At 37.4% G+C, this 23,986-nt stretch overlaps 1 protein-coding gene across 1 annotated transcript; it reads right to left on the reverse strand.

Moving 5' to 3' along the window:
- Nucleotides 1-213: 213 nt before the first annotated feature.
- On the reverse strand, nt 214-20,450 carry LOC145771299 (organic cation transporter protein-like). The gene is made up of 13 exons (XM_082583040.1): nt 20,184-20,450; nt 19,333-19,429; nt 15,488-15,658; nt 14,714-14,817; nt 14,027-14,181; nt 12,892-13,081; nt 12,115-12,241; nt 11,775-11,919; nt 11,396-11,572; nt 10,934-11,042; nt 7,893-7,992; nt 2,344-2,468; nt 214-1,199 (listed from the first exon to the last, which is right to left on the reverse strand). Exons 1-13 carry the CDS (start codon nt 20,423-20,425, stop codon nt 1,124-1,126), a joined length of 1,818 nt encoding a protein of 605 aa, XP_082439166.1. The 5' UTR covers nt 20,426-20,450; the 3' UTR covers nt 214-1,123.
- Nucleotides 20,451-23,986: the final 3,536 nt, after the last annotated feature.

Below are 23,986 nucleotides of genomic sequence, written 5' to 3' on the forward strand. Positions count from 1 at the left end.
TTTTGATTTCTACCTAAGCGTTGTTAATAGGCCTAAAATGTAGCCATGCTGTCGCAACCAACCACTCAATAAAATACACTTGACTCGCTCCATTTAAATCTCCTTGTGCTACATTCAGGAAGCCTCCGCGACTGTGTCTAAAAGACGTACTCCATAAATGTTATTCCAGCTTACAATTTGTGGGTATACGTACTGTGTACGAAATGAAAGCTTTCATTGAATAGTAGACTCAAGCTGTTAGGCTCTAAATGCAAACAGACTCCAAAGACCGTATCTTTTTCTGATTTATAATTTGCTAAGACAACTGTTCTCAGAAATACAAAAAGCCAACGAGTTTATATAGAACTATTCTTGTTGTTATTGCAGACTATGCTTCTCTGCACCAGAAAATACTGCAACATCGTCAGCTAATGCAAAATATAAGCTACAAAATTCTATAGTCGGACTATAGACTAAATGATAATAAGATGCTAACATAGTCTACAGTTTCAATGCATTTAAGAGCTGCTCAAGTAGCCTATAGGCCTACTATGACGCTCTCAGGAGAGGTTGTCTTGACCGTCACGTTATCTTAGCGAAAGAAATAACGTCGTGCGGCGGAAAGCGTAGCATCATACGATATTTGAACAACCCCTGAAAAGAATTATTTTGTTCATCACAATAACTCAACTAATTATATTAACTCTCAACACTGCTAGGCTACTACTACAGGCACTGGTAGCAAATTGTGTACAACCAAAAATGTATCTTCAAAAAATCGCTTATTTAAAAGATTTTGTTCAAGATACAGCAAAAAACTTCGTTTGCTTTCAAACCTTGAAGAGAATCGAAGCAGATATTTTGTAAACTATGTGTGCTATTAGCATATGCGGTTGCAAGTTTGCGCAGGTCTCAGCTATATGCAGATTAACGTAACCCGATTTGTATAATTATAATCTGCAGCTATAGGTACAAATTTTCGTACTTTTCGAAAATAGCAGTAAGCATAATCAAATTTTAAAAAAATGAAAAAGTCAAAGTTCGTTTTGAAGTGATTGTCACAGCTAAGCCACGCGTCAAAAAAAAAGCTGTTGAAAACCAGACATCCTTTAATTTGTCACTCCAGCAAAAGATCAAAATCTTCTTAAAACCTGGTGTCCAGGTCCTCTTCAAAGGTTGGATTGTCATTGCCTTGTGCTTCGGATGTTTTCTGGCTTTTTCTAAAAAAATTGATCACTTTAATTAAAATATAACCTACTAAGCTACTCCTATTTAGCCTATCTGGCTATTATCTTAAACCTAGTCATTGACATTGAAGCTAATCGCTTGTAAAAAGGACGCATTTTAACCGATTAGTGTTTCTTCCTTTTAAATCATTTTTGTTTTCCGAGCATATTTTTTGTACCCCCTGCAGGCTCTACATACGTCTTTTCATAATTGGTTCTGGAATCCGTGTGGCCTTACCCATGGACTTCTAAATAGTAGCATCTGGACTGGAAACTCAGTGGGCAACATGAGGCCAAACAGTTGGTACTTCAGTTGGCCAACAGTGGGCCAACAGGGTTATTTACTTGGCTGTTGGCCCACTGTTGGCCAACTGTTGTACCAACTGTTTGGCCTCATGTTGCCCACTGAGTTTCCAGTCCAGATGCTACTATTTAGAAGTCCATGCCTTACCCTTACAGGCCCATTGTTTTTTTCTCTGCGTTGCGTACAAGTCCTCAGGCTGGAAGTGGAATATAACAGAGCGCGTACTTGCTCTCATGCATTACGTTGCATTCATAAGATTTTGTCAGACCGGTCTTACTCTCATTTGTTTCGATCTGTCAGGTTGGCTTGTGTTACGGTAATAAACTACTTCGAAGAATATAGACGCCGTTCTCTGTTCATCCTCACCGCTACCGTGCTCGGGATGTCGTTGCACTACTACAGTTGTATATGGTTAGCCCATGTCTAAATAGTGTGCTACATTTTTCATACGCAGAACGAGGGGCAAGCACCATTTCCACCACTTTGTTAACACAGTTTTTCTTAACACAACTTCTGTTGGGCAAGTTGTATATCTCGAACAAACCTGTGAGGATTAGGCTGTGCTAGGTGCAGTAGGCTACCATTATGTAACACCTCGAGTGATTGATTGTGAGAAACTTTTGAAACATTGACCGTTTAATTGTCTCTCTTTCTCTGTTAAAAGTATCGTATCATGTTTTTATTTGTTATTTAGTCATTGTGAATACTGAATAGGCTACATCAATATGGTGGAGAAGGCGAACCATTTCGTTTGATTTCCTTCATGAGCTTGTCGTCAGAATGACAACACAAGACGTTCATGCACTACTTACTTTTTAAGCTACCGATACTTACTTTTTAGTGACACCTTTGTAAAAGGCTTCGGCTTCATCCAATGTTGTCAGCATTTCATTACCCAGGGTTTCGGGGAAAGCAAGAGAGGTTATACCTGCTATTAACGCCAAAACACCAAATATAACCTAAAGATTAAAGATTTGATTAGTTGTCAGTCGAGTAGGTTGCTTTCCCATCATACACCACACAAAATCTTAGCCTGTGGAACTTTGCTTTTCACCAGGTTTGAGGAAAACACGCTTTCATAGACTACTATCCATACTATAGACTCCAATATAATTTATTGAGTAGCTAAATTGAAAGAAAAGCAATAGGCTAATAGTTTTAAATAACGCCCACGTTGGCAGCATGACTTACAACGGTGCAACATGCATTGAAAATTTAGAGATGGAACAGTTGAATGCAACACCGGCACCTTATTTATTTCACAAAGATACACTTTTTACAGTTTGTTTTAGTGAGAGAGTTCCTTGCTTCAGTGGCCTCTAGGAGCTGTAGGGTACAGGCGGGAGAAACCCCCTCCCAGAAGAGTCACCCAATCCACTGTCGAAAGGTCTAAAGTAGAGTAGATTGCCCTATAAGTCCCCAACGGCGGGACAAGCGGATGGCGTCAATATCAACCCAACAGCTGCGAAGGCGGACAAAAGCTGTAGCGTGTCGCCAGCTTCTGGTCATGTTAGTGTTTTTGCCATTGAACAAAAAGATGGCTTTTCAAGTCTACGTGTGCTTGTTCCACTGCCACCAACGTAACGTTATTCAAATTCACGCACAGCGGCACAGGCATCTTTGCAAGTCACCCAAACCTAACGGCGATTGCAGTGTGAACATTTATGTGGCGACTGGTGACCATCATCTCCGAACGCGAAGGTTAACCATTACCATGACACCACTTCCATACCGCTACTTTTTATATGTAAGGAGATCAGTGACCAGTGGGACGCTTTACTAGTGGCACACTACCAGTTTCTTAAACTGTGGTGAACTTAAATGACTAAAATTTTGCTTGTGGCAGCAAGATACTAGTCCATGTCGTTGGATGTAGTTTGATGGCAAAATTTTTTGTAGTTCAAGTATGACATCAAAATGAGTTTTTTTTTTCGCTTCTTGAATTAAGCATGAGTGATCAAATTTCTTTTGTGTTTTTGATTTAGCAGTGAGTTGGTAGGAAGTAGTTTTTAGGTTGAGTTAATCTTATAACTTGCACTTCCATCAAGCAAAAACTGCAAAGTTAATTTTTTTAAAATTTTGAACTGAGAGGCAAAAATGGTTCAAAATGGTGTTCAGGTACCAGTGGGACATTTTGTTCAAGGACCAGTGGGACAGTATAAATGTATTCATATAGCCTACAGTATATACAACACATTATGATGGTGTTGACAAACATTTTTTTTCAAAAAAGTCATGGGACATTCAAACAATTCCATTGTGTATTCTATTTTGTTTTCAATAGTGTTGAGTCAATCCTATAAACTATTTATTTCAATGTTTCTTTGAGGTACCAAAGTATAATACACAAATGGATGCATGAAAGCAACGTAAAATGTATGTGTTTTTGTTTGCAACTAGTTTCTTAGAGCTTCGGTAGAGAGTTTGTCTTGTTAAACCGAGTAGTGTGATCAAGTTGAACATCTTTAGTAAACCATTAACCATTACTGTAAGTTAACCATTGTATTTTTTTCAGACGTTGTTAAGTTGCATGTATATTATTCCTGAAGAAGACATTTTGTGATGTCGAAAACGTTCGATACTTAATTTGTTGCGTAGTTTTGTGTTTCTATAATTATGTAATAAACTTGAAGATGTTAAACTTGATCACGTTACTCGGCTTCGTATGCCTATGGTTCAACCAGTTTCTTGTTGCACTAAATGCACCTTTAAAGTGTCCTACTGCTTTCTTAGGTTAGCAACCATCAGTGGGAAACTTTAGTGCGGTATTGAAAACTTGAAAATGAACATCCAAACATCAAAAATTTTTGTTGAAATGTTTTGAAGATGTGAGCAAAAAGTGGAACTTTATGAAAAATGTGTTTGGTGCACATTATTTGTAAATTATTTGAGTTATTAAAAAAAAACTATTTTGGTCCCACTGGTCTCTGATCTCCCTTAAGCTGCGAAATTTTACGTACCGGTAGTGCATTTTAATTATACTCGGAGAAATTAAAGCATTTTTAAGCAGTTAGATTCGTTTGTTAAAGAGATACTAAATGAAAAACCTGACTTCGCGATTGTAGGCCTACACGTTCTTTGTGTTTAACATGCTACCATAAAACGATTTTCAATAAAATTTTGCCCCATTGCGGTCTGATCAGCATTCCGCGCGCGCTTTTGTCAGAGCCTTCAAAACGGGAATGGGCGTGAGCAGTGAAGCGTGCGACTGTACATCTACGTCACTATAGACTAACAATCAGCTGATCGAGCAATAGTTGTTCTTGCGGGCGATGTAACTGTAGGCTATGTATGTATGTACATCAAAACATCAGATTTTAACATCAAAACATCAGACAGTTTGCTCAAAACATCAGATCTGATGTTAAAACATCAGATGTGGTAACGTGGCTTTTGTTATTACTGTTGATAGTGACGTATTCTCGAGCAGTGTTTCCACTTTTTGGTCATTTTGAAAAATATAAAAATAAATGAAACATTGGACTTTGGGCCTTGCCAGTGCCATTAAAAACCATTTTTTTTGCGTTTTTTTTTAAATGCATTCTTGATTGTTCAGTTTACGCACTTTAATGCTTAATTCCCGTTTGAAAAATTCATTTAGTATGGCTTTAACACAAGAATTTCTATTGTAGACTACAGCCTATTGTATAATAAGCCTAGTCATGTCCTTAGATTTAAGGCTAGCTATGCCACTTTTTGTGAGCAATTTCTAAAAGGTCTATTTTTGTTTTCTTGATCTTTCCAAAAGTGAAGAACTGTAATGTTTGTTGAGGCTACTAACAGATCAGGAAAATTGTTGCAGTTGTTTTGGCTTGATAATACTATAAACAAAAATGGTAAAACTTCATGCACAACTAGCACCAATAGGGTAGGCTACTGCATGTAGCCGGAGCCCTGCAAAGTCAAACAAACCTCGACACTACAACGCAAAACACTCAATCTACCGTACGTGATTAAAGGGAAATTTCAAAAATTTTAGACGTAGATTTCAAGTTTTTTTCCCCAGAGGTCTTAGAATATACTGTCGTATCCTAAAACCAGGCATTGATAAAAAAAAGCTGATTACCCCTCTTACTGTACCCTAAGTGCAGATTCACTAAACATTGATGTGCTATATATTTCATAAAAATTGATGTGTTATTGCCTGTATTTCATCAAATTGATGTCGCTAATCAAATTTAAGTGATATACACCAAGCCTAAAACAACTACAAGTTTCGAGAAGTGTTAGTAACCTCAACAAACACTACAGCTCTTTACTTTTGGAAAGATCGAGAAATCAAAAGTAGGACTTTTAGAAATTGCTCATAAAATGTGACATAGCTGGCCGTAACTCTAAAGGCCATGGCCTATAGTTTAAATAGCCTATCAACAGGGGCGCCGGAAGCGGGGGGGCAGGGGGGGCGGATGCCCCCCCTGCCCTCAATTTTTCTGCAGATGGAGGGGCAGGGGGGCAATGGTGCCCTTTTAAAGTTATGTAAGCTACTGCACATTTTGCAATATAACAATTTCTGCTATTCGCTTTTAGCCTAATTATAATGTTTCATTTTTGCCTCAAAATAATATGTAGGCCTACGGCACAAAATTTTGCAACACAGTTTCAGGCCTTAAAACTCGTTTTTTTTCGGCAGCCATCGTGGCCTACCGGGAGCTCGGCGGCCTTCTCGGCGGCCAAATCTGCGTGCTTGGAGGCCAAAATACAAAATAAAAACAACGATAGCACAAGTAAATAGCATTAAACTTGCAACAATGCTAAAATGATCACTTAGCGTTGTTGAAGTCTGGGCCTGGGCGACGTCCTACAATAGAATCGTTGCACCACGCAATAACTGCTTTATCGGGATTGTAATCCAGTACTGCGGGACCATCTAACGACACTCGCACGAGTGTCTCCAATGTGGCTGATTTTAAAGAAGTTCACCACTCCCTAGAATTCTTTTTAGCAACGAAAAACAACGTTCGACATGTGTTGACGCCGGCAAGATAATAAGTATTTCAATGATGTGAAAGACATTACTAAAAGAAGCATAATTTTTGCGAAATATGATCAAAAAATGTTTTCCCCTCGGATGTCAACTAACCTAGTTCTCCTTTTTAACAACGATTCAATGTCCGACAACATCGAATCGACATAAAAACTACAATATTGCCAGCCGATGTAAATTAGCACTTCGGATTAAGACTTTGTTAAAATAAACGTCGGGAATTACAAACAAGACTTACAGCGCTAGTGATCGCAGATGGATATATTCCATCAATAACAAATATTCCCGCACAATACAACAGTGGCGATTATGACGGGCTGACCTAACTTTGGGTCACTCTTTGATACTACATATTTTCGACATTTAATCCACGATAATTCTATTGCGAAATTAAATAATTGGCTAGAAGAGACCGGCGGCCGAACTTGACCGATTGAGGAGGTAGCACCGGCGGTCATTCAAGCACTACTTAGCGGCCATGGCCGCAGGCTGCTTTAAGGCTTGACAGTAGGTGACATCATTATAATATAGCATGATGCCCTTCTTTGTATACCGGACACTTGTAGGCTATCATTACTCAATACTTAGTGAGCTGATAGATTAGCATTGTCGCTATAACTTATCTTAAAACTTGAAAAAAAATTGGCCTTTTAGTTAAAAAAAGTGCCCTTTTTTCGTAATCCTGCTCTCCCAGTCAAAAATCGTTCCGGCGCCCCTGCCTATCAAATAAATACAGAAATGTAGGCAGTTCTCTACTAACATAGACATAGGATGATACCGTAACTTAAAACAGCTTTGGAGAAATTGTCCTTTCCAAATTTTTTTCTCCGAATTGTCTGAAACGTTTTTTTCTCTTCTTTGAATGTTTTAAAATTTCCCAATGAATTCTACAAGTGTGAATAAAGTTTACAAAGCAACAGCACTTCTGCCCCGATAGCATTAGCTGAATTAATAAGCGCTCGTCTTTGAGCGCGAAGAAATCTCAAGATCAATGACGCTGGATCGGCTCTTGGAGTGTGGGCTTTAATAGGCTAACGTAGGCCTATCTCCAAGGACTGCTCTTCATTCAACGGTAGGTTACCTAGTGGATAGAGTAATTTACAGACAACAACAATCGGAAGCTTTACTCTGTCAAATTCGGTAGCAGTGGCCGAGTGGTTAGCGCGTTGGGCTCGCAGTTGAGAGCCTGCATGTCGGAAGGCGTAAGGCGTACACCGATGCATAGCGCTCAAGTCCGCTTTCCGCAATGCAGGATAAAGATAATAGAACAAAAAACAAACAAATCAGTGGTTCAAAGCTTCTACAAGTATGTAATACTGCCAGAAACATCCTTGCCAGGCTTTCTCAGTCGGAGGATAAAGATACCAAAACCAACATCATTTTAAACATTCCATCTTACACTTGTAAGCCAAGGTATTGTGTATTGCAGTTGCAAAGTAAAAGGAGTGATGATACTTCCAGCTCTTGCCGACATGGAACCAATTCCTACTGCCGTGCTCCTGAAAATTCAACGTGATTAGCTTAATAGTGTGACGTTTGGCGCACAACACAACAGAACTTCTGCCTACTGTGCATTGTTCACAAGTTCTTCACTCATCCACAACCATAACACTAGATATCAAGCAAACAATAATTATTTTGTTAAACGCACTAATACAGAATTTGGCAAAAAATCCATACAAGTATTTGGACCAGTGGTGTGGTCAGAGGTTCCAAGCAATCTCAAAAAGTTATCTTTTTATGATTTCAAAAAACATAGCAAAGCATCAGCTTTGCAAAGTTATGATACTTGATAAGTGGGTCTTCATTTGGCCTAAGCTCTTACATTCAACAATGTCTATTGTCATGGTGTCCAGTGTCCACTGATTTTCATGATTACTATTTGTTGGAAAATCTCGCACACAATTTTATGAAGCTGACAATTAATTGTAAGCTACTAGTCGAAGTATTAGTCTTGTTTGTGTTTTCTTTTTTGATTGTAACTAATTTGGTTAAATTGTTGATTAGTTTCATAACTCAAATTATTCTTTCCAGGGTGGCAACTGACTAGTTGACCGTATGGTCGTTTCGTTGTCTCCCTATCAATAACAAAACCTCAACATTGTATGTATTATTGTTTTATGTCACTTTTGTGTTTTGTTTTTTGATAAATAAACGATTGATTGATTGATTGATTGATTGATTGTTGTTATTTCTATAATAGCCTAAAACCCTAAATAACAAGAATTTTGTTTAGTCTTCTTGGTATTGAGTTGCCTTCCGTACTCTTGCTGGTTCAATTCTGTATAAATCAGAAATTTTGTTTTTAAGATAATTAATCTCTCGATAACGCCGCCACTCATATAGGTGTTGGGACAAGCCTAAGTAGCACCAGAACATTAAATTAGTCTAACACATAAATTAACATATTCCAATAATCTACAAGTTGAAGTGAAGTGTCATTTCTTACCTACGAAAAAGAGTAATCAGATTTTTGAATAATAATAGTGTGCGGTATTGAATAGTAGCCTATAGAGCAGCGTTTCTTAACCTGGGGTGCTAGCACCCCTTAAGGGTGCTGGAATAGACTGTAGGGGGTGCTAAATGCATGCAGTATAATATCAAAAAATGCCTTTTTACTTTTCTGCATTTTTTCGTCTTTCTGTCAGTAGTATCAACAGTTGTCATATCAATGATTGCTGTTTCGAAGTAGCCTACATGATTTGCTGTTATTGTAGTCATCTCCCAGTCAAGTAGCCTACTCAAGTTGATCCTGAGTAGGCCTAGATTGTGCGAACTTACTTGGTGGATGTTTTGTTGTAATATTGTTGCTCACCTCTCGCTTCTAGAAACCACCATGGCAAAATACGTTCCCAAAAACCATTCATATTCAGAGTGGATGCAGCAGCCCTTCTTCGCAGACATAAGTGATGATAATATACTAAAGGAGGGGCTGATTGACATGCAGGTGAATCAGAGTTGTCGGACAAAATTTCGTCCTTCCGCTTGCTGATTTCTGGTGTGATCAGTTTACAGCATATCCTGCATTGGCACGAGCAGCATTGGAACTGATCGTTGCATTTCCGACTACCTACCTGTGTGAAAAGGCGTTCTCCACCATGCTCCAAATCAAAACAATTGACCGAAACCGCCTTCAACATGGGTTGCTCCACGATATGAGAGTGGCTTTGGCCAACACGATGCCTCGAATAGAGAAACTGGTCACACATAAGCAACAACAGAAATCACAGTGATACATGCGTAACTAGTTACCCAGCTGTGTAACTAGTTACCCAGCTGGGTAACTTAAGTAGCCTAGCCTATGTGTAAGTTTGTCCATGTTCTTTCACTATTCTCGGGTTTTCCCATTACTTTTATCATCAATGACTGTTCTTTCTTTTTGATAACCGCTATGTATATGAGCTGCTATCCAACCTGTCTTCTTCCTAACTTTCGACTCAAGTTCCACATGTGTTGAGTGAAGATTGATGGTATATTGTTAACAAGAGACGGGTTCAATTGTGATGTGGAATAGTCACTTCACACTCTTAATTACGTCCGTCCGTTAGGTTCGCACATCGTAAAAGGAAGACGAAGCACGTTTGGAAAACACAAGTTAGAAAATTAGAAAAAGAATGACGAGAGATTGTCGCTCAAGCGTGACAGTGCATCGCAATGATGACGTCACGATTGCGCGACAATCCATGTCACAATACGGAGACAGATAACTTGGCCATAATTTCGTGAACAATGACGACAATAGTTTTGAAGATTAAACAAAATAATCAATTTGTACATCGCTTTCCTTTCAATAGTGCAGGCCAAAGTTTAATGGCGGCGCCGAAGTTTTGACAGGCTTTTTGATCGCTGGCGGTATACTTTGCATTTTTTTGTTGCCTAACAAACTGTGCTGTTGTTTTAAGAGAGTTGATTCGCTTACATTATATGGTTATAATTGAATTTCTGTTGGTGAATGAAAGTCAAATACCAAATCCTGAATCAACTTCGATAAAACAACAGCACAGTTTGTTAGACAGCAAGAGACTTCATTACAAATATATCGCCAGCGATCTGAATGCATGTCAAAATTTTGGCCTCTAGTACACTTTTGGTCGGCACTGTAGTAGTCGTATGTCAACGATAGTTAGGAGGTGCTAGACTGTTCAGGCCTGTTTAAAGGGGTGCTAGAGTCAGATAAGGTTAAGAAACGCTGCTATAGAGCCTGTTCTTTCAAGGAATGTGGAAAAGGGATTTTTCGACAAAACACTTTCACGGCCAGTTTTATGTGATGGATTTTACCAGGACTGTGGAGGTGAAGTCCGTCGAAGAATATAGGCTACGACTCCGACTCTTCGGTTTCTAACTGGCCGACTCCGACGCCAAAATCCTTCCGACTCCACAGCCCTGGTTTTTACAATCTACATTTACCAGTTGGCTTTTACAAGTTATCTGTATCCAAACCTGACAACTGTAGGAAAGAGTTCAGCAGTAAAGTTGTAAATAATAGCGAATGATCCTGAAACCGCCATTTTTCCAATTAAGGCAAATGCTGTTGCAGTGTTGAGTAAATCTGAATGTAACAGTTTCATTAACGCTACTGTGTGATGTAGCCAGTCTAATTGTATAAGGAGTCTAAGTAGTAGCCTAAGTCTAAGTAGTTACTAGCATTTTGTAGGCCGGGTTGTATGCTACAGTAGGCTATTGTAGCACTTTGTAGGTCAGTAGCCGACTTGAAGCAATAGTAGCTTATAATACGCTACTCGTAGCACTTCTGAAGCCTGTGGGTGCACACTGCACATGTAGATTATAGTCAGGGTACGTATATTCTATAAATCTGAAAAATACCGATAGCATAACCGATCCATCACATGACGTTATATGATGATGTCACAACTGCATAGCCATTCTCCAGTCACATCATACCTTGATTATCACCGCTGAATTCCCTAGCCACAGTAGATGCTAAACAACTTATTCCTCCAGCTATGAGGCAAGCGCAGAGTAACGGTTTTCTTCCAAAGCGATCCATTGTCATTATGACAATGAAATATGCCACAAATTCCACCAATCCGTTCAGAGCATTGTTCAAAAAATCATCCCCTTATACAAAATAAACATTTGAAGAAAATTTAGTTTATTAGATGTTGTAAGGTTCTGTAGCCTACATATTTTTTTGCAACCAACACTATACTTAATTTTAACGTACCCAGGTATCATATGCACGAGCTTATTAAACATGAATATTCTGAATACAATTAAATTCAGTTAAAGCATCAAACAATTTAAAACCCGTCCCCCTTACCAGCAAGGGAGCCAGAATTGAGTGACAACCCGTAGTAGACCAATGAATTGACAAACCAGTTCAGCATCACATTTAAAGTAATCAACCTCATTCGCGGTCTCTTGAAGAGTTCTAAAAATGAATAATTCTTTTCTTCTTCGTCATCCTGCAATGCAATGTAATATTATAGTTGTTGCTTTGCTTATGAGATCATTCAAACAGTTATGTTGTCATACAAAGTGTTGTAGAATATGCAACTTAAACCAACTGATAACATAAAAAAGTACACTTTTTGTGGTTGTAACCTGAAGTGAATAAAGAACATTCTTTAATGAAAGTGATTCTAAACTTTACAACATACATCTCGCAATAAAGCTGCTTTTTCCGCTCTTTCCCAAACATCAGGAGAAAGTTTATTGCCATTCTTCCGCGCCATATCTTCACTGATTTTCTTTCCTTTTTCAACTTGTCCGCGAGTGAATAACCACCTACACAAAACAAAAATCCTCAAAACTTAATAACAAGATTTGTTAATTTTATAGCCTAAAACTGAACCATCAAACATTTTGTAAAATGTAGACTATAGGCTATCGATTATTCGGTTGTAACTTGTATAATAATCTAGCCTGGTGCAGGAAGGACTTTAGGCAGGATACTTGGTTGCGTGCCCACTTTGCTTCGCTTGCTCAGTCAGATTATACTCATCACACTGACGGAAAAAAGAGGTAACTGTGTCGTTAACAAATTTAAAAAGGGAGATTGCATTTGGTCCCTAAAAATCGGAGAAAAACATAAATGCACTTCAATAAGCAAACAAACATTGGATCTCAAGTTCACCATGTTAATTATGAAATTAACCTATCCTATGAAAAGAAAGATACAGGCTATTAGAAAAAGGATGTCTTGCTTTTTCATTAACAAGAAAGCTACTGAGACGTTTATCAAAGCAATAAGCATTGATATTGCATCGTCGTCTACGTCATAAAAATGCACTGTAGCTACCAGGCTTATAGTGTAGGCTTTATAGTACAGCCCATAGGCTACTATAGGCTATACTGCTGTTCATTACTATCATATAGCTTTCTCTACGTTGATGACGAAAGCCTATCGCCAAAAGATGATATTTGTTGTAGGCTACCTTGGTGATTCTGGCATAAAGAACCAAAACAGCACAAATGGAAGTGGAACAAAAGAGATGGCGAATTGCAATGTTCTCCAATCTCTCCATGCATACGCAAATCCCGACAAAGCGATGTAACCAATGGCAAACATTGCTTGCACGTTGATTCCAACAAAAGTTCGCCACTTCTCGCCACTTATTTCAATAACTGAAAAAAGAAACGTAAGTTTGAACATGTACAGTGTTGATAAAGTAGTCAGTTATTTAGATTCGTATCCAAGGCCGTTGAGAGGAAACTTAGGCCCGGTACTAATGAGATTCTCGGCGAAAATTAAGATACTTTCAACCCACTGTAAGAAAAACGCACTATATCCACGCGGTAATTACTTCAAATTCCCTGGCCCCTTTCAACAGTTACAGACCCTTAAATTCACCCTGGTCTCGGGACTAAATGTACTCCTGGACCCTCATGTCAACGTTACTGTTCGTATCCACCTCGACAGCTTGGTGGTAACTAACGTGAGGGACTAACAAACGACAAGCCCAACGCTGTTGTTGAACGAAGATAGTTAGACTCTGCGTGTGTGTACTGGAGCACTTCACTTCAACGATAGGCCTCCCTAGAGTATATTACAGTGATCTAAAAACGTATAGATGTAAACCAAAGAAAAAAAATTAAAACTATCAACAAAGATGATAGGCTCTGGATCACTGGCTGAAATAAAAACAAGAAAAAAATAGTATTTTTGTTAAATGGATTTAGATTTATTGATAACAACATGAAACGGTTTAGAAACACTATTTGATAGAACTCGTCTTCTTTAATTACTGAAAAATCTTACTAGGCCACAGTAAATTATTCTAAATAACTTACATACAAGACATTGCTTGCCTTTTCAATGTTAGTATACTAACACCCAGTACCTCAAACAATTTTAGAATAGCACAGAGGTAGTTAATTGGACTGTCGAGTCAATATACCTGTTATTTTACACAGCTAGTTTTTTCTATTACTGTTTTATTGCCAAGGCAATTTTTATTGGTGTTCCAGGCTAATTGGAGGACGGAACCTAGGCGAGGTCGCCTGGTGACATCGCGATTAAATTTTGAAGTTAAAATTGAAACATGAAAATTGTTGAACCTTTCTTCTTACCATAAACAAACGAAGCAATGTAGCCAGCTTGTAGAAAGAGAGCGAGTGTAAAACGAAGAGCCGCAAAGCCAACCAGGTTAGGTGAGTAAGCACACGCGATTCCAACACCGGCCATGCACACTTGCCCGACCAACATCGTGGGACATCTTCCAAATCTGCTCGGTGAGGAATAAAAACGCTTATCGCATCGTTAATAAATTTTCCATCTGTCAAAGAACCCTAGAAATCTATAGATAGGGTACTGACATTTTGACAGTAGTCTACTGAGTGTAATGTGTTTTTCGTTTTGTTTCTTTTAGAAAAAAATATGAGAGAAAAATGATGACTTCACACTGTACAGTGTACACTACTACAACCGAGGGATTGTAGGTATTACGTTTCCTCTGTCACCATTGGCATTGCCATTATTTGTCATGGGTCAGTGTGGTAATTTCCATACCTTTGGAACCAGTAGCCGTCATGTCCTATTACTGATTATGCTAGTTTACTTTTGCAAAGTCAATTTATTGTCAAATCGGCTATGTGATGATAAGTTAGATAAAGATTTTTCAATTAGCTAATTTCCGATTAAGACATGTTTTTCTGTAAACTTTGGATTTGAGCACGCATGACAAACAATCTTGTTTTTTTCACTGCAAGTTAGGCTACAGTGATTCCTACTTATCTGAAATAAAAATAGAGTCTTACATGTCTGCAATATTTCCTCCAATCAAAGAACTGAAGAAGACTCCTGCGAAATACACGGCACTGACTACCGTCGCTAATATGAGATCATCACACACCAAGTTCCACTGAAACACATTGATTTAAACAAAGTTATAAAGTTAAACACTAAAAACACCGACCAGCAGGAAAGATCGCATAAGTACTTTTGCTACGTCTTGGAGAGGTGACTTAAGTAGACTACTCTATGACATAATTGTGGTCAGGCCTGTTTAGCCTACTCCCTTATGAACAAAATCTGGTCTTTGCTCGCAGGATGACTTGACCAGATAATAGAGAATCGCTAAGAAAATTCCTCCAATGTTGTTGACAACAAATTTTCTACTTTATACCAAAGACGAAGATGATTAATAATATGGTATCTAGGCTTTCGCCCGATAGTTAGAGATTTAGATTAAGTGGACGGGAAATTACGGAAGTCAATCTTCGTGCCTACCTTCAAGCATGCCTTTATGAGTCGTGCCAAAGACACAGCCACATGCTCGAGCGGTGTCGAACCGGCGCTTTTTCGAGTGTCGAGCCAGGGTTCTCACCACTCGGTTATGTTATGGCATTATGTATTTCGGGTTTGTAGGACGATGGTCATTGCGTGTTTCAATAATGTGAACACGGTGATCTGGATTCTAAACCAAGCAATTGGTTGACGAAAAATGTTTTTGTTTGAAAACTCTTTCAAAATGAACCAGATTTTCTTAGCTCAATATAATGTTTTAAGCTTTTAACGTTATGCCAACTTACTTCGGTCACAGTAGTGCTTGTGTAGACGCTGTCGTCAAACCAGAATCCTTTGTCACACTTGATTGGTATCACTTGTGGGGCTACTGGAGGATACGGCGAGATGCAGCTTTCCACCTGACCCGTCAAACAGGGTTCCAAACTGTAGTTGTAACGCATACACTGATCAGGATCCTGCAAAGAAACAAACCCAACAAGATATAGTTGTGTCGCAATCTACCTTTTGATTAACTTTATTTATCTCTGATGATGTTGAAATTTCTTATTTACTTTTTCAAACAGTAATCTTATCAACAGTTACAACTTCATCAGTTTCGTCATCTTTGTTTAAAGAGTTGACCCATCGATTTTTGATCTTGTGCTTTGTTGGTATGCAATATGTTGAGTGCTCATCGACGGAATATTTAAAGAGAAAGCACGATTTTCAGACTTTAAGTTTCATTGAAGCTTGAAATATCTCACACCGATCATTCAGACAACTCAAAAAACTGCGCTGGTCGCATTTGAGAAGCAATAGCGAATCCAGGGATTCACTTTGTCACGTGTTCCCCTAAAAAAAAATTAAAAAACAAACAGAAAAACATGTAATTTTTTTTTGTTTTTACATAATTTTCTTGCTCGCTCCATCCTATTACACTTAGCCTACATAACTGGCGGCATTGAGCACGCGCGTGTTGAGCAGTAGATTTAATTAAAAAACTGACAAAATAATGCAATATTTCGAAGTAAACACATTAGTATTACTCACTTAATTAGTCAAAAATTAGATTAATCTATTCCAATTCCCATATAAAGGAACGAGGTGGAATGTGTGCAGTATAGAGCCTACTATAAGAAAAGATGAGGCCTGTTGTGACGGATTTTCGAAACTTTACTGAAAGTCTATGCAATAACTTACTAAGCTACACAAGACAGAACTAACTTCGTCAAAAAATTACTTAGCCTACTGAAATTTTGCTATTGTCATGAATAAAACATATCTTGTAGGCTTACAGCAACAATCAACATTTACAGAAATCAGATTTTAATTTGACAAATTGGGTCAAATACTTAGCCTGCGTTTTGAACACTAAATCATTATTGGCCACAAAATATACAGATATTGACAGAAACAGAATAAAATTTGTCATTTTTTTCTTGGGTGGCAAGAAAATCGCTCCAATCCAGATTATAACCATAAAACCCTAGACGTAAAACAACGAGTCGCTTCTTCGGACCTCAACTTATCCACTGTAGGCTACGCTACATATTTTGTTTTTATTTCATTTTGGTGATCATTTCTGCTTGATGAATTTGTCACAAAAAGAACCACTTGAACATCTGTTTGTGTCTAGAAATACGTGGGCAAAAGTTCATGGTTTGGAATTCCAAACAGTTAGTTGTTCGGTCGGCGATTCTCACGTACTCTCGATAAGAGACAGACTGCAATATCCGGGCAGCCATAGCCTATTTTCAAAAATCAAAGTTTTCACTTAAACCACGAGAAGCAGTGGATGAGACAATAATCAGTCGACCTAACTGGATGGTTATTGTTTACTCAATTTGTTTGCAGTTAGGACTCGTTAATTTTCGTGACACATGCCGTAAGACAAAGAGGCTTTATTGTCTGCATGAACAATGCATGGTTGCGTAAACACTGAAGAATACTTTTACGATTGGCCTGACGTGCAATTGACTACTGGAGGTGTTTGAAACATAAAAAAAAGAAATTTGCTTGGAAGTAAATTTTTCTTTGCTTTGTCTTCGTATCCCATGAAATTTCTTTATTAGGAATTGTGTTGCGATTCTTTTTCAAAATCCAAATATTTTAAATGTTTATAGAGAATAAATTTGTTTTGTGTTACCGTACCCAACTGGCTGTGAGATGACGCAAGCAATAGATAAGGCTCTCGTTTTCCAATCATGCGATCCTAGTTCAATTGTCAGCTTAAGCCAGTCTATGGCTTAAGCTGATTGCCTAAAAAAAGCAACGCTCACCTTTACCCAGGGTGTAATAAATCGATTAGGGGTAACTTAGTTGCCAAAGAAAAAGAGGACAAGAGAAAGAACTGGCCAACCCAATTTCATTAATGCTGAAGACTCAGTAGGCTATAATGAAACCTTATCTTCACATCTTTCGATGTTTAGATTCAAGTAGCCTATGAGAATCACTTATTATCTAAATAATTTAGCACCGCCCTGCCTTTAACTCAGCTTTTGGTATCCTTGTCTTGTCTCAAAGATAGCAATTTAAAGTGATGCTTAATTTATAGCCTACTTCTAGATATGTAATTTTTATGAACTTAAGTAGATTGTTTGAAAAAGAAAAACCAGTTCTGGTTAGAAAAAGTTTGGGTGGAGTTCCTGCTAAATAGAAAAAATTTGGGTGGAGTTCCTGCTAAATCCGATTTGATCCATTGAAGGTTGTCAAAGCTTTGTTTAATTGGAAGAAAATGAAGTAAAAGATCAAAATGTGTGGTGCTGTAGGCTACTCGTTGCGTCACGTAAGGCAGTCTTCTACCCAGGATTGACAAACTAGGCCTATAGCTCTACTGCATTTAACAACTAGAAGGCAGCAGGTGACTGATGAACATGATTGCAAATTTTCTTTTGTTATGAAACGTCAAAACATTGAGCAATAGACTGAGAAGTTGACAAATTTGTACAAAGAAAGTTTCTGAATAGATTTTCGTTTTATAAAGACATCAGAGGTGCGACTTGTGTAGAGCGCAAATAAAATTTACCTTATTTACAACTATTTTTGCTAGGCAGCTCAGCAAATAATAGAAATTTAATAATAGCCTACTTGCTTGTGATAAAAGTGAAAAGAAATTTTCTCTCAAACCAACTGTACTCTTGCAAAACAAATAGCCAAACAGCATTGTATGAAGAGAAAAATAATTTTGTATTAAATAGACGTGTTGGCATTTTATTGTAACTTACTTTATGGTAGGCTACTATTTTGTAATTTATTGTACGGTATTTCACGATTTGGCATTTTACTCAGATATAGAATTTGTATCAAAAGTGTGTTCGTTGGGTCAATTTCAATCAAGTTTTCTCCACAGACAGATTCTCCACTCGCATCGGTTTCTATTTTTCCTGCATGTCAGTGGTTTCAAATCTTTTTGAAATTATTACCTCTGAGAAGATCCTGGCCAATTTAACTTACTTTTTTTGTGCAAAATGCATCTAGTAATCTGTTAAAAAAAAAATAACATCAAAATTAAATTCAAATGCCAATAAAAAATAAATTAATGTGAAGGCTGATAGACCTACTGCTTTTGCTATCAAGTGGTATTATCTAGGCACAGCACAAGATGAACAACAGCTCATATTATTGTCAATCTTAAAGTAGTTTCGACATTTTGTTTTTATAATTGCAAGTTTAGATAACCATAGTTCACTGCAATCAGTTGAGGAAAATCGAATCACAAACTCAATAAAAGATTAAAATACTTTCCCATAAAAGATTAAATACCCATAATCTTCACAAAGGTGAAAACTACTTCAAAAACGTAAATAACCTATGATGTAAGAGGGATTTTACTATTTAGAAATGAAAAACTAAACAAGGCGCTACTTACAGCAGTAGATATGGGCTACTGCCCTATGTTGGTCATTGTATTGAATCTTTATTCTCTGCCTGAGGAAGTCTACAATTTTTTGACGGACTTGCTTAGCCTATATCGGAATTTTGTTAAAGAGTCTAAATTTGCTGAACTGAAAAATTTACTTTTGTGGCATGTGTATGTTTAGTTCATTAAGTTAAAAAGGTTAATTCATAAAATTTCTGAAAGATCGACCTTCCGTTATTACAGCTTTACTTCAACTTTAAATCATTTTTTACTTGATTCAACGAAGCCTACCCCAGTTCTGGAATCAATAGGAAGAGTGAGATTACGAAGCTGGGTTTCAGTCAAATTGGGAAACAGCGTCTTGTTGTCCAATGGAGGAAGAGCGCACCTGGAAAGAAGTCGCAACAATGCTGTTTTTGTACAAGCCTATTTGCGATTATTTTATACACTTTTCGAGTGAGAAGCAGCAATATTCATAAGCAACTAAGTTAGATTTAAGTTTGAGATTAATATGGTACCGTATTAAGTTTTGCTTGATGATGGTGAGTTATTAATGATGATGTCATAAGTTAAGTTCTGCTTCACGATTTTCTTAAAGAAAAACAGTAGCATTTCATGAATATGGTAGCCTACAAAGGAAAAAGCAAGTTTTAAAAAGCTTTGATAAAAAAGTAAATAGGTGGGAAATAAGTATAGCCTACTTATCCAAAAAACTTTGTCTATGTCCACAAAAAAAAAGGCAGTACTAAGACATAAGAAAGATACATGAAATAACAGCTATTGAAATTTTTTTTATTTGATTTAATTTTTTTTTCTGTTTTAGCTTAACTTTTGTTAAAAAACATAAGTTTAATAAGCACAAAAATATAATTCACACCCGTCACCTCTAGTTGTACTATAAGTAACCTGTACAAAGGTAACAAGTAAATTACTGTATTGTTTTAACATTTTACAAAAAAAAAATGGATCAGTCATGCGCTACCTCAGGTTTCATGCTAGGTAGAATCATCAGATGCAACTGCAACACTTATTCAAGTAGTACATTTTATGTATTTGATGTACGATATGTACGGTCTGATGCAACAATTCAAACTAAACTCAGCAGTAGCTAAATTTTAATATAAATGTGTAGTCTAACTTACCGGTAGTCAGGAGTTGCTGACAAAAAAACAGAAGCAACTTGGTTGATGCCAGCTGGTATGGTGACCCAGTAACCAAAGAATACAAGCAAAATTTGATACTTCCCCATTGCCCCAATTTCTTCCATCACCACGTTGAAGTCAATTCTGTATGGTTTCTTGGTGTTTGCATTTTTAGTGGCGACATCAAGATCATGATTTTTTCCGTTCGAAGAAAAAGTATCTTCCGCGTATTTTTCAGTCATTTTTAGTAGAAGTAAACAAAAATGAAAAAAGATTCTAAAATAAGTACAGAGATTAATTGAAAGTGGTCACTGCCCATTGTTGTCGAATGTCTTCATGTAGCCCAACCAGCAATGCAGCCACAAATGTAACCAATTTTATTCTGCAATTTACTGAAGCCAGGTTATATCGAATCTACTTTTACAGAAGAGAATCCGAATGCAAAACAAACAACATCATTTTAACGTTATCAATCACACAAAGAACGTTTTGAATGACGTTCTCATTACTTCGATAACTATCTTTTGATACGACTTGTCGCAATATTTCCCAGCAAACCCTAGTGTTAATACGACTTCTTTTTATTCAGGTTATATTTCATGCCAAAGAGCACAATATTGAAAAACAAGAAAAGTATATTCAATCTGTAGGCTTAAAACTAATTTACCACTACGAGGCTATGCATAGTATGCAGCCTGTGATGGTTATCAGTCGTATTCGATAAATGTTCCAGATTTCGACTTGCTCAAGCCAAAGTTGAGTTCAGCGTAAAACAAATGGGAACCAATATCGAATAATGGGCTTGATTCGATTGATTAGAGGTTCCTTGTACACTGGGGCCGTGGGTGTCTCATTTTCCACCTTTGAGCTCCTTTGAACACACAAACCTGTTCCAACAGCAGATGTGGGAAAGCGGTTGATGATATAGTTAGCGATCTGTTTCCCCGCGCCACATTAGCAAGAAAAGAAAATTGCTCCAATGCTCACGCTTGTCTCTGGCGAGAATATTTTTATGCACCATGTATCGACTCCAGGATGAAACTTCAAAGCTTGAATCTGTTTACCATATATTCCGCTGGTCAAGTACAATCTTCCTAATCGGCCAATGTGATGTTTTTTGTTAGCTTCGCTGAGAAAAGTCTCACAAAGTTCTTGATTTTAGTCGACAAAGAAATGGAAATGTTTATTCCGAAGATGCTCCGCATTTTAGTGTCCAGCAGAGGACTCGGTTTCCGTGTCCGACGGGCAAGAAACACGGTAGATTTTTTTGCTGCAAACCTCGAGTAGTTGTAGCCTATGTCAGAAAGAATATGAAAGAACTTATCACAATAATGTAAGACCTCTGTCTAGTGGTGTATATGCATCTGGTCATAGTGCACAAGGCACTACCGATGGCAATACGGATGTTATGATAGTGCACACGGCGATAGTTACAAACATGTGCTCACGCTTGCTTATCATGTTATTAGCCTATAAAAAGTAGCACAACATGAGATGTGATGTTCGTCCGAGCTGTCTGCACAAAGCTGAGTGCTCAATATGGGCCAATGTCAGCGAGCATTACATGCCGGAAAATAGATTGCATGTCACTATAACAAAAAGTCTCGACGCTCGCCATAAAGACTAGGCAACAATACATTGGCAGGTTGTTTGAAATTTCAACTCAATACGGAAAAAGAAAAACTACTAAAGTCAATAAATTATATTAATTATCATATTTCCGCAAGTTTATAAAAAAGTAAACTAAGGTGTGTTCTGTTTTTCGTGTCTTTTGCTTTATTGAATCGCGAACTTCTGCCTGTTCGCCAGCTGTGTTTGTTCCTTAATTTAAGCATTGTGCTTAAACTTGACATCGACTCAAAACGTAACCTATCTATCCCTAAAGTATTTTTGCTAATTCAAAAATAAATCGTTTGTTGCTACAAAACAGGAGATACGATTTTTCCAATAATTAGATATGTTCGTAGTGATGGCAATTTCTGAATCAAAACACAGCCCTACTCCTAAATCTTGAACTCCACTTCACACCACACCAAATGGCATAACGCTAGTGCTGTCCTTCTGTTACCTCGACTCTCACATAACAAACAACGCAGGATTCAGAAGAAAAACCAGATGAAAGATCTAACCACAGACGCTATCAGTAACAACGATTTATTTTAAAAGAAGGTTCGACTGCAGTATTGTGTAATCAGTATTTCAGTATCCTTTATTTCAGTAACCTACAGATGCACAACATGGATATTAACTGCAGAATTCGGCGTAACATCGAAACAGCAGACGCGCGGTTTTACAGAATGCTCTGAAGTTGATATAGCCTACGGACCTCGATTTAAATGCTGAAGTTCTGAACCACGTGCAACAAGACAGGGAAATTGTGAAGGCAGTGTAGATTTTTAAGATTATTACCCTACCATTAAACAGTAAGAATGAAAAGATCTTGGCCGAAATGTCTGCATTCTTTGGAGAAATGCCTGTGGCGGAAGGAGAATGATATTTGATTCCATTTTTAACATTTCATTTTTACCAAATCAATTTGGTAACTAATAACATTACTTGACATTAAAAACGCCGGCAAAATTCTAAGCTCAACGTCAGTTTTATCAAAGATACTAGCAATGATAGGTTACAATACACACAAAGACGAAGTGATAACGATGAAGTGAGCAATATTTGTGGAACTCTATTATCCTCTTTTTCTGGTGCTCTGAAAAAATATTTTGTTTAGGACTGCAGGTTATCTGGCTCTGTCTCCTATTACCGTTATTATTACAGTATACCGTACATAGAACTATTATCTCTTTCAACTGCCATTGAGGTCTACTCAATAAGCCCAAAAGTAAGAATTATAAAACTAAAAATAACTCGAAAGCCTATCTCAAAATATGCGAAACAAATCCTCAACGTCAGAATCCAACCAGTGCTGTTGATCTTATTATTTGTTTCTGCTTTATTTATGACGCTAAGAGAAGTGCAACCTATATACGTACTTTTCAATGCTTAGTGCTAGTGAAGAACTGCAGCTCGTCTGTAGTTCATAGTTCGTAACTCTCCTAAACTAACAATACGTTTTGTTTACTCAACAATGCACCAGCTTGGCAAATACACCCGTGAAACTGTTGCATGGAAATGTTCTTAAGCTCGTAAAACACACAGACATACATGAGCAAAGAGCTTAAATCTCCCAGAAAAATGAAGTAGAGCCACCATTAAGTTTACAGTAAATTCAAGCAGTAGAATATTGTTCAAACAGTAAGATAAGTTGTTTACTTTTGCATAAAACTTTAAATATGTAGTCAACACAGGTTAATCATAAATATTGTATGGGAACAAAAAATTTTTGAGTGACAAAACAAAAAATCCGAGACACTTCTTTGAAAACAATTGAACAAAATGCCATCACTTTTCTTTTACTGATGACACACTATCAAATTGCTAACAGTAAAACCACACAAGTGACATATTAATGAGTTACGCCACTCTTAGCAAACGACTACATCGAATCACCTGCTAAATAAATCAATCAGATCTTGAACAAGCAGTTTTTCCCAGTCGACTTTAATCACAAACGTTGACTTAAATCGTGTGCGTATTGTAATAACATTGTACACAAGCAATGTTTTTAATCATTTACCAGGTCCCAATTTGTTCAATTGATTTGCTTTCAGAACTTTCAGAGTGGCCTTGAACTAATTAAGCTTATGTTATTTAGAAAACAGCCTGATTGAATGATTGTGAGAATCCAGGTTTCATTCCTCGGGAGAGACTTACAATATAAAAAATGCAGTGATTGTTTTTTGTTC

This window comes from Aplidium turbinatum, chromosome 5 (assembly GCF_918807975.1).
Source record: "Aplidium turbinatum chromosome 5, kaAplTurb1.1, whole genome shotgun sequence".
In the NCBI taxonomy this organism is placed as follows: domain Eukaryota; kingdom Metazoa; phylum Chordata; class Ascidiacea; order Aplousobranchia; family Polyclinidae; genus Aplidium; species Aplidium turbinatum.